Source organism: Punica granatum, unplaced genomic scaffold (assembly GCF_007655135.1).
Source record: "Punica granatum isolate Tunisia-2019 unplaced genomic scaffold, ASM765513v2 Contig00637, whole genome shotgun sequence".
Taxonomy (NCBI): Eukaryota; Viridiplantae; Streptophyta; class Magnoliopsida; order Myrtales; family Lythraceae; genus Punica; species Punica granatum.
In genome coordinates this window covers 12,325-26,269 of record NW_022204483.1, presented here as the reverse complement: position 1 = coordinate 26,269, position 13,945 = coordinate 12,325, and the positions used below count along the sequence as shown (strand labels likewise).

General features: G+C 32.9%; 1 protein-coding gene across 3 annotated transcripts; it reads left to right on the top strand.

Annotated features, from left to right (window-relative positions):
• Positions 1–6,382: 6,382 nt before the first annotated feature.
• On the top strand, positions 6,383–11,667 carry LOC116191956 (probable protein phosphatase 2C 60). 3 transcript variants are annotated; one of them, XM_031520324.1, is made up of 13 exons: positions 6,409–6,512; positions 6,634–6,662; positions 7,051–7,210; positions 7,331–7,454; positions 7,803–7,866; positions 8,311–8,419; positions 8,818–8,971; positions 9,160–9,285; positions 10,236–10,359; positions 10,428–10,504; positions 10,659–10,711; positions 11,003–11,057; positions 11,165–11,667. In XM_031520324.1, the coding sequence occupies exons 4-13, from the start codon at positions 7,338–7,340 to the stop codon at positions 11,372–11,374; spliced, it is 1,089 nt and encodes a 362-aa protein (XP_031376184.1). In that variant the 5' UTR covers positions 6,409–6,512; positions 6,634–6,662; positions 7,051–7,210; positions 7,331–7,337; the 3' UTR covers positions 11,375–11,667. The 3 variants fall into 3 exon arrangements, with proteins under 3 accessions (XP_031376186.1, XP_031376183.1, XP_031376184.1); XM_031520326.1 differs by lacking the exon at positions 7,051–7,210 and having other exon boundaries at positions 6,383–6,512; XM_031520323.1 differs by lacking the exons at positions 6,634–6,662; positions 7,051–7,210 and having other exon boundaries at positions 6,385–6,512.
• The last annotated feature ends 2,278 nt before the right edge of the window (positions 11,668–13,945 follow it).

Genomic DNA, 13,945 nt, shown 5'->3' with positions numbered 1-13,945 from the left:
AATTATACTTAATTTGTTGAACAATAGATAATTTAATAAATAAATATTAAAATAGATATAGAATATTTATATGCAAAACTAATTAGTTAATCATATGTATAAATTATTATAAGGGCACTAATTATATAAATTTACTAGCACATTAAAAAAATTTATCATGTGAAAATAAGGATTTTAATTGGGGTATTTCAAGAAAATGTGTCAACTAAAATTTATATATCTAAACACGATGTCTTCAATATATTTTGTATTATGTTAATAATATGCAACATTTGTTGAATAATATACTCAATTAGATTTAAGCACTAGATCCAAAAAATATTAATAGAGGACACTAATTCTACGACTGAGGGTCATATAAAAGTAAAAATAAATTAATTAATGAAAGTAAGTAAGGATTTGACAATATATTATTTAAAAAAAATTGTAAAATCAAGCTTGTATACTTGCACCTCATATTTATGGTGAATATGAATAATTAATGTTAACAATAGATAAATATGCAATGCAATCAGATAGGAGAATTAACAACAAACTTGCAATAAACTATTTAAAATTAGTCTAACATATTAGGTTTGTAATTCAAAGTGTTCCATTTTTCTTGAAAATAATAATTGCACCAATGGAATTTCCCATGACTTAGGAGTCATTTTTCTGCGTTTTCTTCCTTCCCTGAAGTTGAACAAATTCAAGGAAACTGATCAGAAGATTGAAATCAAGTTAGATTGTTTGAACGCGCGGAGATGAGAGCGTGATTGGACGATGATCAAATTGGAAATCGGAATTTCGAAATTATTTGAGTGCATTGCATACACCTGTCCTTTAGAAAAAGGCCCGTCAAAATGACTCTGTATGTTTTTGCTAACGAGAGCTAGAACTTATAGAACGTATATTTTACTCGTGTGTACAATGTACATAAACATTTATATTTTTATATATGAATGAAGCAGAGATATATATCGAATTCATGTATTATCCAGATCGATGAACCATGTGAGGGAAAGAAATTATACGTATACCAACCCGGCCGGTCGTTTCTGCATATCTTTAACTTTTCTCGTTTATAACTTGCATATCCGTGTCTCCATTTGTCGACAAACCAAAAGTTATTACATTAATAAAAATTATTAATGCTTCTCAACAAGAATTTTGGTTAGAAGATATGGTGCTGTCGGGTCCATGATCATTTATGCCTTAGCTATACGGTGCTTTTGGGCTGGAAGCACCATGCAATGAATATGGCTGGCATTTTATTAAGATTCGTCTATTTGATCAAAGTAGTTAATTAATTTCTTTGAATTATTAACAATGAATCATCACTCATCATCGCATTCACCTTACTGTACCGCTGGGCTTATTGTATATATTTGTCATGCAAATAAAGCGTTTGTTTCTTATTAAGCGCTTTGGACCCCAGACATGCTATGAATAATATATATATGTATATATATGGATATCAGGAATCACATTAGGGTTAGCATCGGTTTTTGCTATGATCGATATCGGCAGACAAGCTAGCTAGCTTCCATTGATGAGTTGCCAACTTTGCTGTCGCTGGACATCATAATGAGGCGGCTTTCTACTGTACATGTATAATGTATCCCCCCTCCCTACATCTTCCACCCACCCCCAGCTGCAAATTGCAAGGACGACACACATTTTTAGTGGAGGTGGGGGGGGGGGGGGAGCCATTATAATAAATAAAGAAATTAGCTAGACATACATCTGCTGTATAATATGAGTTTTTTTTATTAGAATAAGGGAAATAAGAAAATGAGATGGATCGCTACAAGCCATTGGTGCTAACGGAATGCTAACGGTTTCAAGATAATAAAGCTACAATTGTACGCGTTATTTTTTATTATTTTCTCCTATCTTCCTTTATAGTTTGTCTACGGATAAATTGTTTATTTCTGCTTTTGTAATTTCTGATTGGGCATTTTCCCTTTGTATTTGTTTTTGTTGTGGATTAATAAAGGATCCACTTAATTGCTTGAGCAAATAAAAAAAAGAAGGAAGAAGATATGGATCGATGTATCCAGTGGACCAATATTTATTAACCTCTCCAACAAGAAGAAGATGGATTAGTATATGCACGGGTAGAATCAATAATGAAAATAGACAAAAAACTTTTTTTTTTCTTTTTTTATTAATGGGAATACAAAACATATCCTTATAACTTATTTATTATCTGAAAATAACCTCAGCTCGAGAGAGTTGTATCCCCTATTTTGGGTGGACATTTATTTAGTTTTAAGTACGATGATCGGGTGTAATGTCAGAGAAATATCAGAGTTTGTCCTTCCATTATGAACTGACTTTGGAATTGCACGAACTCGTTGGGAGACTAGTATATCATATATCATATGTATACATATACATACATATATATATATATATAAATATATATAACTTCGTTGTTTTCGGAGTACGATGGGGAGAACATGATTTCGATTTCCTATTCTCGCGACTGTGATTCATTTTCGTTTATTTTTATAATATTTTTAATAAATTAATTTTACTTACAATATATTATATTTGACTTTCGATAAATAAACGAACCAAAACAACAAATGCATTCACATTGCTATTTCATTTCATTAGCAAAATTAATTTATTAACAATTAAGTAAATAATGATATTATAAAATAATACAATAATAAATACGTTGTTTAACGATGATGTAAATAATAAAATTTAAAATAAGATATTAATATATAAGTTTGCTTAACGACAATTCGAATTTCGTACTCTCGCAATCATTATTTATTATTTTATTATTTTATTGATAAATTGATTTTACTTATAATATATTATATTCGACTTTCAATGAATAAACGAACGAAAATAATAAGTATCTTTACATTGCTATTTCGTTTTATTAGGCAAATAAATTTCTTAACGATAAAGTAATTAATAATATTATAAAATAATACAATAACAAATACGTTGCTTAGCAATAAAGTAAATAGTAATATTATAAAATAATATATTAATATATACATTTATTTAATAATGAAGTAAATAATATATTAATATGTATGTTTATTTTTATGAGTTTCACAACAAATTAATTTTCATGAATTTTGTCGTAAAACTGATTGCTAGCATATTCGATCAAGCGAGCGATTTTCTCACATACTACGGATCACATTCTACCCCTCCAGGGTAAGTGTTCGAATCTATTATGACATCCTATTTTAGGGTTTTAGGTAGTATGGTACTCAAGATTCTATACTACCTATACTTTCATTTTTTTTATATATATTTCACAGGATAAAATAGTAAATTTTAATTGATTTTGTTACATTTACTTAGTTGAAAGTTAAGTAATGTAAATTTTTTACACAAATGTGTTTTGCTTTTCCTGTTTAGCAAACACATATTAACTCTAACACTATTCAAAGAGAGTGATTACCAGTTTCATTAATTGAGCTATTTCGTGCAATATCGGGGAAAGTACGAATTGAATTTCGTATTCGTATGATTGTGATTCATTTTAGTTTTTTTATTAATATATTTAATTATAATATATATTTTGTTCGATTTTCGATGAATAAACAAACGAAATAAATAAATGCATTCACATTATACTATAATTACATTTTCATTTATTTTTAGTATATTTTAATAAATTTATATTACTTATAATATCTTATATTCATCTTTATATGAATAAAGAAATGAAAAAATAAATGCAGTCACATTACTATTTCGTTTTATTATGCAAATTATAAGTTTTCATTTTACAATATATAATTAATAATTTTCGCCTAATTTTTTATATAAATATATATATATTACTTAATAAGGAAATAAAAAAAAATATAATAATATATGTGTTTACTTAATTGTGAAGTAAATGATATTAATATATACTTTCATTTTTCTCACAATCTTACCGTATAAAATAATACATTTTATTCGACTTTCCATGAATAAAGAAATGAAGAAATAAATGCACTCACATTGCTATTTCTTTTTATTATGAAAATATTTTTTATTTTAAAATATATAATTAATAATTTTTCCCTTAATTTTTTTATAACAAATATTTATATTACTTAACGAGAAAGTCAATGATAAAATATAAAATATTATATAATAATATATGTGTTTATTTAATTGTGACGTAAACAATATTAATACAAACGTTCATTTTTTTCTCAAAATGTTAAGTGTGAAATAATAAATTTGAATTAATTTCGTTGCATTTACTTAATTTATAGTTAAGTAATGCATAGAATTTAAATTACAAAGTGGAATAGAATATTTAATATTTAAAATAAATTTATCTACAAAGTGGACCGTCTTCTATGAATTGATACTTTAAATTATATCCGAGTTAGATATGTATTTTTCTTAACAAAATACACATGTCAATATGGATGAAGCTACTATCATACAACTAATTGTATATTGATATGTGGGTAGCCCGATTTTTTAATATGTATAATCTTTATCATTTTACACCTTTATATATAGGCCTCAGTACCACATATGCTTCATTCTTTCATGTTTTGTTATTGAGAAATTTTTTTCTTTACCCATTCTCATTATTTTTTTTCCATGACAACACAATTTTCTCTCACAGGCCATGAAGAACTGTGTTCCTTATGCAGAGAGATTTATGGAAAAAATCTATATGAGTTTGGAACAAACTACGATCGTATACAGAAAGGAAGTCGTGCAGCTCAAAAAATCATTACGACATGTCAACATCAAATGAGTAAAGTAAGTATTTATTTCTTTTTTAAATATAAGATGTAATCACTATTTCAATGAATATATATCAATTATATGAATTTCTATATAAACGTTCAACACTCCACTGGCCCAATTCCAATATGAATGTTGAAGACTTAACACATAGGAATCATAAAAAGCTTTGTCCATGAAATGTACAAATTCCTTTCTTCCTTTGAGCAATCCAAAAATAAAAAAAAATAAATGATTTTTCTTCCTAAAAATTAGATAACCTAAGAAATGAATTATGCTCTTCCCCACCAACAAGCCTTTTATTATTCAAACTAAACCATATAAGCTGAAAATGCAACACAAACCCACATTCACATTTATTCAAACCCGAAAGAAAAATCCATCAGCATAGGCCAATCCATTAACAAGCTTGCTTTCGGTACGTGCTTTCACCACCCCGCTTATTTGTTCCTCGTGTGTGTCGGAATGTCAGGACTAAGATATGGTCCATTGATTGCAACGGATGTATATAGATGTTTCATGTTGAAATATTGTGTCGTATTCGTCAAAAGACACGCCTGAAAGATGTTCTAACATCAAACACTGTATGTATAATTGTGCAAGTTGAGAGGACCAACAAGCAAAGTCTCCTTTGGCTGGCAAAATAAAATTTTCGTTTAATTAAAAGTCATTTTAGTGATCAAAAGAGGGTGTAGTGCAGTGATACACACATTCTTCTATTGATTTAGAGGTCACATGTTCGATACTTAGTATTTATATAAAGTTGACTCCCTTTTTCTCTTATTGTACTTTTCTATATTCCCATTGACTACTAAGTACTAATAATACAAGAACGAAACACTGAAGTCATGGGCCCGTGGGCCTTGTCAGTGTCCTCTCGGATTAATTTTAATCTTCCAAATTAGTCCATTGGATCGGGCTCGGCTAGCTATGCCACGGGCTATAGCTTGTCATGCCTTGACAAAAAAAGTCCATGCGGACCATATGGGCCATATAGTCCAGCGAGTATTTTTAAAGTTCACAAACCCCCCTTTTTTTTTGGATAAACATAATTCACAACTTTAATCGACGGCCACAAATTTTTTTTTTTTGGGCGGGGGAGGGGAGGAGGTTGACATCGGTAACAAATTAGGCATATAAGTTGAGTTCTAATAATGTTAAGAAAAATTACGAGAAAAAAGAAAAACGAAACAAGTTGAGTGCAAATGATAATTTAGGAAAATCTTTAGAGATAGGAAATACACATTTCAATAATTGGTAATCAACCCAAAGAGCATTTCCCAAGAAACATGTCGATCCTTCCAAAGTTACTCGAATTAGTCGAAGTATTGGTTTATTATGCACCATAATAGCCCATTTATCCTCTTTTACTTATCAGAAGAAATAAAAAATTCCCAACAATGTAATAAAAATGATTAATTACAGGAAATATGTATTTTTATTATCTCATTAATCGTTGATATACAAATGTCCGAGGGCGTCCCGCATAATGTGAAAGTCTCACACGATGAATGATCAATAACATCGCTAGACATAATTATAAGATGCCAAAATGATCAATAACATAGACAGACATAATTATAAGATGCCAAAATGATTTTAAGAAAAGTAATTAAAGGCAGTTAATTAAATGAATTAAGGAAATTACGACAGGAAAAAACAACCAAAAAGAAAGAGTAAAGAAATCCAATCAACCCGATCGTAATAGTGAATTATTTAGAGCACTCCAGCTCTCTTCGTCTCTCTCTGTCTCTCTCGTTCTGCAACTGAACTGTCTCAACAAATCGAATCTGGTGAGTGAGTTCTTCCCTTCCTTTCCTTCTTTCCTCTCCTCTCCTCTCCTTCCTTGAAGAAGCCCTCACTTCACTCTCTGCTCTAATTTTGCATTCTATATATCTTCCTCTGCTTCAACAGATTCTTGCACCTGCGACACCTCATTCTGGGTATTGAATCGAATCGCTTTGCTCATTTCATTTCTTTTCATCACTTTGTTAGGTAACTGGATATATGTCGTTCTGCTCAGCTGATAGAAGTCGATCTTGCTCTATGAATTATTCAGTATTAGATTTGATTGGTTGCTCATTCCGTTAAAAGTGTTATGTTACCCAAATCTCTTAAAGTATGAGCACAATCTACTTCTTTCCTTTGTTTATTTATTTATTTATTATTATTTTTCTGGTACTTTTGCTGCAAAAAGGTTGTTATGTTTTGAATCTGTTTGATACCTGTCCTGGTATGGAAGCATCGAAGATGATGCAGACGTGTTTCTTTTATATAATGTTCAACTTTTTAGATTCTTATTATTCATTTCCAGCAAACTGTCTTCTGCAGCCTTCGAATTTATAGCTGATGGTTTTCCAGCATGTCCGTATTATGTTTGTTCGAAAGTAAGATTGCATTTCCCATGGCTACTTTCTCATGAGGTGTGAGGGCTATAACATCCGATTCACTCATTGGTCAAACGGGAGCTAATCAGTTGTCGTGTGTTGAGGTCCATCTTGGAAATCCTCTTCTACAGTGCTGACGTCTTTCATAGTAAATTGGTGTGCATGCCTTTTCCCTGAAACATATGTTTAATCTCATGAAAGATTCTTTTTGGATGTTTTTGCAGCTGGAAAATGGGTATATACCTTAGTTCTCCAAAGACTGACAAGGTCTCGGAAGATGGCGAGAATGGTCGGCTTCGCTATGGGTTGTCTTCCATGCAGGGCTGGCGTGCAACCATGGAAGATGCGGTTGGTATCATCTCATTAATGTTTTTTCTATTTTGCTCTTTGTTAAAACATGAAACAAGACATCAAAGACGTTGCTGTAGCTGTGAGATTTCTGTTTCTCATTACTTTATTTTATAATATCAACTCGGCCAGGTTCTGGGTCTCCTCTAACGTATGAAACAACCGAATGTTCCAGTGGAGAGGAAAACTGTCCGCATCAATTTCTTCACTGCTTTAATTTTGTCATTAATCTGTTGGTACTTGTTTTATATACTAAAAATTGATGGAGAGAATTTTTTTGAACTCGTAACAACTTCTTAAGTAGTGTCCTTGACTATGTCAGTTTACTGAAAAAACAAAAATGTGCAGCATGCAGCTTATCCAGACTTGGATGATTCTACATCTTTCTTTGGCGTTTATGATGGCCATGGAGGTTATTCAGCCTCTCTCTCCCTCTACTTTGAATTTTTTTTAAATAGATATTTTTTTTGGAGTTGATGAAATTAATCTTGTGTACTTTATTCTTTATGCTTAAATTTTTCTTGCTTAATATTTGCATTTTAGTTATAGCTAGTAACATAAATCTCCATATGATAAATGTCTTGGTTGCTCACTTCTATGAATGAGAATATTCTTAAGCCCTGAGCTCTCTTCCTAGCTTTGGTCATTTATGTGGCTGATGACTGAGATTAATTGTCAAAGGCCAAAATGTGAAAATAATGGATAACCTGGGTAGCATAGTGCCTATTGTGCATCATCTAATAGCTTGCCTCTTTTCAAAATTTAGGGTAAGAATCCTTAACCGGTGAAGAAAATATAACCAATACATCCAATTTATATTATGCTCTTATTGTCTGGTTTGTCCACCAATGTGCAGGTAAAGCAGTTGCCAAGTTCTGTGCAAAGTATCTTCATCAGCAGGTCCTGAAACATCAAGCTTATGCAGCTGGAGATTTGAGCACTTCTGTACAAAAAGCATTTCTTCGGTATCTATAATTTCTTATGATTATATCATCTGGACTATGGTAGGACTGATGTGATTGAATTCCTACAGGCCAGTAGAAAAGAGGCTTATTTGAGTCCTTGACCTTCTGCTTGTGATTTCCTGTCAGTTGGGGCATAATGTACTCCGTAATTTAGGGACTTTACAATATAGAAAGTGCTGCTTCAACTCGATTCATTTTCTAGAATAAGTAATTAGCAATGTATCTGATGTTTGGTTTGATCCTACATGTCCATTTCTGGATGCTAATTTTGGAAGGAATAAGTCTTAAGAAATGATTGAGGAATAATCCGCTATCCTGCCTGGCTACGATTGGTTTTTCTTTCCCCACTTTGCACCAGATTTCATGCTCAAGCTATGTCAATGTTCATTTCTTATCAGTATGGATGAAATGATGCGTGGACAAAGAGGATGGAGAGAATTAGCCATATTAGGAGATAAAATTGAGAAGTTCTCTGGGATGATTGAAGGACTTATATGGTCTCCTAGAAGTGGTGAGGCCCATGTTCAGACTAGTGATTGGCACTTGGAAGAGGTACTGATGTAGCGAGTCCTTTTTCTCCCCCTAAGTGAACCTCAGCCATATTCATACAAGCTGCTATGTGTTTTTAGGAACCAACCATTCTATAACTTGTTTCTATTTTATTCTGTTTTATTGTATTTTAGTTTTGTTTTTTGTACTTTCTTATCTTCCTGACATGAAGAATTTCAATGTTGAATTAGGGCCCTCACTCTGACTTTCAAGGACCAACTTGTGGCAGCACAGCTTGTGTTGCAATAATTCGCAACAGGCAACTGATTGTAGCTAATGCAGGTGATTCTCGGTGCGTGATATCTAGGAAGGGTCAGGTAATTCTCTTCTTATGATGCATGACTTGTTGAAGGCCTTCACCCAAGTTACAAGTAATTTGCCTGTCCCTTGTGGCAAGATGCATTCTGTTTCAGTGATAACCTAGCTGCCATGTTCCCCAGAGTTTTGGATTGAGATTATGTTATGTGCCAGTCATCTGAGTTTAAGTGATGGTGCATTTGGTACTTGTCAACACTAAAGCTGGAAGGGCCCGTAACCTCTAAATTATGGCATTTCAATAAGAAAAAATGATCTTTTTCCGTCTTCTTCATCTTTATAAAGAAGAAAACATCGGCAAAGAAAGACCTGACTTCTTCAGTACTGCGGAGCCTTGTGCTTTAGTTTTTGCCAATTTTCTGATTACACCTCCCTTTCAATGTCATGAGATTGTGAAATGATATACTTCCATTGAATATATGACAGTGCTAGTGTTTGAAGCTAACTGAGACAGATTTTGATACCTCATATACAGCTTAAATTCGGGATCATTGTACTTTGGATATGTGGACTCTCTTGTAAATATTGATTTGAAGCGAATGAAGAACTCCACTTATCCCCCCCCCCCCCCAAAAAAAAAACACTTTGATCGGCCTGAAGTTGTAGGGGACAAACTGAAATTAATCCTGATTAATGTCCAAACTTATTCTGGGATATGCTATATGTACAATCCTGGCACCAACTGAAAAGAGTAAATGAGGGGAAGAAAAAGGAGAAGCATATATATGACATATCAAGGTGTAGATGCTCAACTGTCAAGGAGTCAATTTTCTACAGTAAAAGAGTTTCCATATCCGAAAAATTGCACTAACTTCGGGGGATAAAATTGAAGTAATTTAAAACTAGGGGGAGAATTTTAGAAATTGCATTTATGCTATAGGGGTAAGTTGAAATTGACCTATTAATTAAAGCATTTATTTGCTGCTTCACCCATGCTTCTATTTTTTGGTAGGCATTTGATTTATCTAAAGATCACAAGCCTGAACTTGAGGTGGAGCGGGATAGAATTCTGAAAGCTGGTGGTTTCATTCAAGTTGGGCGGGTTAATGGAAGCTTAAATCTGGCAAGAGCTATTGGTACTTTAAAAATCTCTCTCTCTCTCTTTTTCATTCCTTGTTCTGGTTTTGACATCTGCTTACTGCAGGAGATGCTGAGTTCAAGCAGAACGAGTCGTTACCTGCTGAAAAACAGATTGTAACTGCAAATCCCGATGTGAACATGGTATGCAATTTCTCCTTTGATTTGGATTTTAGAAAGATACAGTATTAGCATATACCAATTTATACATAAATTAACTTCGCTTATTGGTGTCACCTGAGGAATTGCCGCTGGTTTATTGTTTTTCTAATTGCTTGTCTTTCTTCCCCTTGAGTAGGTTGAGCTCTGCGATGATGATGAGTTCCTTGTTCTAGCATGTGATGGCATATGGTATTTTATCTATTCTTCATTTTATTTTTATTTCTTTAGGGGTATTGATTTTCTATTTTGTTGAGATTTTGGGGAACAATGTTTTATTTTCCAGTAAGGTCTGTAAGGAAATGGAGGTATTGTACTGTGAACTTTGCGCTTACTGAAAAGATGAGGTGGTTTTGAAAACTGAGAGTGACTACAATGCTTTAATCAAATAGAAAACCTATAATGGAATAATAATGGATGCTATTTGTGGTTCCATATTCTAAAACCGTGCATCTTGGACCTGCTGATATTCTTTGACACCAGGGACTGCATGTCAAGCCAACAACTGGTGGATTTCGTTGCGGGACACTTAAAGACTGTACGTTTCTCTTCAACTCCCTCCTGGAAATATGCAAAAAGAAAATCATATAATATATAGTCTGCGTGGCTCATCATAATGATGTCAAACGGCAACTACTTCTGCAGGAAACTAAACTTTCAGCAGTCTGTGAGAGAGTTTTTGAGAGATGCTTGGCACCGACTGCTGGTGGCGAAGGATGTGACAACATGACCATGATCATAGTTCAGTTGAATAAACCTTCCGGTCCCCGCGTTTCTGCCGGAGAGCAGCCTGCAGCTTCAGACCCACAATCTCAACCAGTGGAAAGCTCAGAGAAGACAGAAGTGACACTTTAGACATCTTTGCAATCGATTGGATCTTCACTCGGTCGAGTTTGAAACTCTTATGTTCAGGCCGGCAATCTAACTGTTATGCATTTGTAAATGAGAAATCATGCTCAACTCCGTTAGTTCAGATTTGGAGCTAGCTGCTCTGGTTATGTACAAGTTGGTGCGTGTCTGCTCGTGGGTTACTGTTCTGGGTCAGAGTCCTGACTGACTGCCCTCTATCATACATAGGATACACAATCATCAGTTGCAACTATAGAACGTAAGGAAAGCAGCCTCGGTATATGGCTGTTTTGTTTTGACCTTGTAGTATGCTGATACGATAATGTGTTCAAGGAGTCGTCTAGGATTGCTCTCGGATTAGGATACATCACCATGGCCTGGAACAGAAATATCTAACCTTTAAAATAGATAAGAGATATTATCATCTAACGGACTTATGAGTGTCGCACGGTATATATCCTAGCTATTTATAAGATTGAGACTGTAGTGATCAAATTTCAATGGTGGTAAAGAGGAATTCGGGTGTTGACAGGGATTGATTGATGGAAGGTAGTGCAAATATACTATTGATATGAGCGTCTCTGGGGCGTCTCTAACGCTGACATGGAGCCGAGGGAGACTCTGAGACCCCGCGCTAGGACCCCTGATTTTTATTTATTTATTTATTTATTTTCAGAAGAGCCGTTTGGCTCTTTGAAAAAGGTGCTGTGGGCTTTTTTTTTTTTTTTTTTTGGGTATGCATGTGGACTCATGAAGAAATTTAAAAATTGAGACGATAATTGAGATACTGAGTATTTCTTTTTGTTGAGTGTATATCCAAATGATGTAGTAATTATGTGGCAATAATGATTCACTTTAAAGACTCGAATAAGAGATCGTGTATGGACGTAATCTTGGAATGGATCTTCTTTGAGAGTCCAATATTCCTTTGGTCGAGCCAAAAAAAAAAAAAACTTTGAACTTTCTCCTTCAAAGCAAAGGAAATCGGATAAGAACATCGACGTATCTTCCTTTCCTCTATCTCCGCCCTTATTTCTTCTTCATACATATAATAATATCTTCAGATTCAATATCTCGATATTCATAACCATACGATAATAAAGTCATCCACAGTGGTACATTAATGCTGAAAAAAAGGACAAAAAGAAGGGGAAAAAAAATATTGATGCAATATCTTAATAATTTATTGGAAAAGTTACAGGGAATGTCACGAAGACCAATGAAGAAATTAATTTAGAAATCTCATATATAAGTCCCACGTTGTAATCGCTTTTATTTTTTCTATAATGATTTGATATTCTCGTAAAACCCTACTCTTATCTGTTCTCCAATTTTACGGAACAAAAATAAAAAAGAAATAAAATTCTTAAAAATTCAATCACTTTCTTTCCATAAGAAAACTATTCACCTTATTTATTTAATTAGTTATAACTATTAGATAAAGACAAAAATAAATCATAATTTCTCTAAATCTAACAAAATTCTCATAAAAATCAAAATGAGATTGGATAAATTTAAGAAAACAATCGCGCCATAGACAAGATTGAAGAGGTATATAATGTCTTTTCCTTTTTTTCCCCTTAATTGTGAATATCATGAATTTGATGCGCTTTCCTTTTCTTTTCTTTATTCGTTTTTTTTTTTACTTTTTTTTTTGTCTGGGTGAATTATTTTTTACTTTATATATATATGCATAATAATCTTCATTATAATGGTAAAGCTACAATATAATAATGCAGATTTATGGTTTACTCCTTTTTCTTCTCAAAGATTTATAGTTTATAGTGTAGTGTTGTACATCGGCATTGCATGCATTAATGGATTTTCTTTTCCTCTCCAAATTATGGGAAACTAGACCAAAAATTCCAAAATATAGACCCCTGGCAAGTTGCCTTTATTGTCTTCATTGTTTTGCCAAGTAGATTGAGATAGTTCTTTATCTATTTATCTATTTATTTATTTATTTATTTTCCCGATAGTTTTTTATCAACCTTTTTATTTATTTTCCCTTTTTGGCTAGGGTGGATCGCAGTCGATAATTGATAGATATGATAGCCCATTCTAGATTAGCGAACTTCACAAGCCCATAAATTCGAGCTGAATCGGGGAGGATGGTGGGTCGGTTGGTAGTGTATGTGAAATTCCGTTACTGTGTTGACTGGCTCTTAAATATCGTGAAAAACGTTTTCTATGTATTCAATTGCGTGCCCATTATATTTTGAATATGGAAATTGTGCCTTATTTTGGCAACCACTCAATTAATTTCAAAATAGGGAAGGAAATATCGGGCGCTTCTCTGTGGAGGGAGGGAATGAAATTTTGATTTGCTGATTAATATTTACATGTATATTAGATAGAAGAGAAGAACTCAATTTCTAAGGCTAATTAGGGAGATAAAATTGAGTCTTTTTTTTTTTGTTGATTTGATGATTAGCTCTTTTTATTCACATTTGATTTGGCTAATGATTTTTTTTTTCTTCTTTTGCCCAAGATTTGCCTACTGATTATAGTCGCGCCAGAATTTTTTTTTTTTTCTAATTCCAAGAGACGCTTATATGGCGTAATATAATGAAATGA